Source organism: Penaeus monodon, chromosome 15 (genome assembly GCF_015228065.2).
Source record: "Penaeus monodon isolate SGIC_2016 chromosome 15, NSTDA_Pmon_1, whole genome shotgun sequence".
NCBI lineage: Eukaryota > Metazoa > Arthropoda > Malacostraca > Decapoda > Penaeidae > Penaeus > Penaeus monodon.
This window is the reverse complement of record NC_051400.1, coordinates 20,301,979-20,303,626: the sequence shown is the minus strand read 5'-3', so window position 1 is coordinate 20,303,626 and position 1,648 is coordinate 20,301,979. Positions and strand designations below refer to the sequence as shown.

The window sequence follows — 1,648 nt, the reverse complement described above, 5'->3', positions numbered from 1 at the left end:
ACAACCGTGGCACTTGAATGAGCCACCTAACATTTTCTGAATGAACATTGTGTTCAACTGCCCAACGAGCTAGCATTCTCCACTCATCTCTGGACTTGCCATAAATTGAAAGACGAAGCTCTGCATTTTGATATTTACTCTCTTCCAGATCAGCCATTACTTCCTGTGAACAGAATGATGAGCAAGATGCAAGGCCCAGCATCATTTGGGATAACAGTAATCTAATGCTAAGAAAGTATAACTTTGTGTTAATAAATACACTTCCTTCTTACTTATCCTGTCAACAGGATAAGTAAGACAGGCAAAATCTTACGTTGAGATAAACCGATACCAAGAAAGCACTACTGCACTTCAAAGTATGACTCACCTTGATAATGTGGCCAAAATACTTTCCATTTAGATGGTTACCAGTTTTGAGAAAGACTTCCCGGAGACGTGATTCTCCGACTGGATTGTATTTGGCATTGAATTTATCAAACCTGAAAAAGAAAAACTAATATATCCCCCACAATTCTTCAATGATGCTTGAAGACAATGGTATCAGCAAAGTGAATATGTACGTCTGGTATTGTGCAATGGTACTTATTGCAAACATAAAGCTGAGTATCATTAAGAACACCTCTCATTTCTTTAAGTCTATCACCTCAGTTAATCCAAGCTTTCTAAATGTGACCTTTGGCTGCATTAGAAATACGGCATAAAAAAAAAAAACTATGAAGCTGATAAACTTAAAGATTACATTATGCATTTATGTTTTAATAAAATGTCTCCTGGTTTTATCTACTTATTTAGGGTACAGGTGATAATCCTCATACACAAGAGGTTGGCTAACACACTAATCTTGTAATAAATATTATAAATTTTGAAATTATTTTGCACCTTATACCATGATTTACGTGTATTTATTTGTTAAAAATACTAGTATATCAAACATAGATCTGGTGACTCACTTTATTAGATTTACAAATATAATATTTACAAGATTTCATACAGACAACCATTTCCTGATATGACAGAGGTGATAAGATATGCTCTCGGGGGTCCTAAACAACCGAACTGGCCAAAGCACGGGCTTCAAACTTTTGAACGGTCGGTTTGAGGGCGCGTGCTAATAATCAGTGATTGCAGTTATTGTTTACTGTGCATCCGTGTTCCCGGGTACTTTATATGCAGAATAAGAGCTTTCTAAAACAAAAGCTTTCAGGATGTATCTCTGCATGAATATGCACTGTACACGGCATTCCCTTACCGTTAATACGACAGAAAAAAATATAGTCAGAGCCATACAGAGCATCAATACTATTAATGGGCCCCAAAACTTGATGGTTAGGAGGGCCACTTTGGGTATGGGAAGTTTGAAAATGAATTATGGCCCATTTCAAACTATATACTAGAAGAACTTCGATAGCGACTAATTCATAACTGGGGTTTGGTAATAATCTATGAGTAATGGCAACTCCCTATCTCGAGAGATAAGGGAACTGGATGCCCATTTATACAGCTAAAATGTGTGTAAGGCTAGATATTAGTTTCCTTCACGTCTCGAGCAATTGAAAATTGTTCGATTCAGACGCGTGCGCATGCGTGAGTGTGTGTGTGGGCTAGGTTTTGTAATAATCCATGAGTACTGACAACTCTTCATTTTGAA

The 1,648-nt window shown here is 37.0% G+C and overlaps 1 protein-coding gene across 1 annotated transcript in view; it reads right to left on the bottom strand.

The window, feature by feature from the left end:
• Nucleotides 1-1,648, bottom strand: part of LOC119581807 (AMP deaminase 2-like) — a gene marked incomplete in the record, with an annotated part of 169,661 nt that overhangs the window by 22,625 nt on the left and 145,388 nt on the right. The window contains 2 exon segments of the mRNA XM_037929940.1: nucleotides 1-163; nucleotides 368-479. Coding sequence (XP_037785868.1) covers nucleotides 1-163; nucleotides 368-479 — 275 coding nt within the window.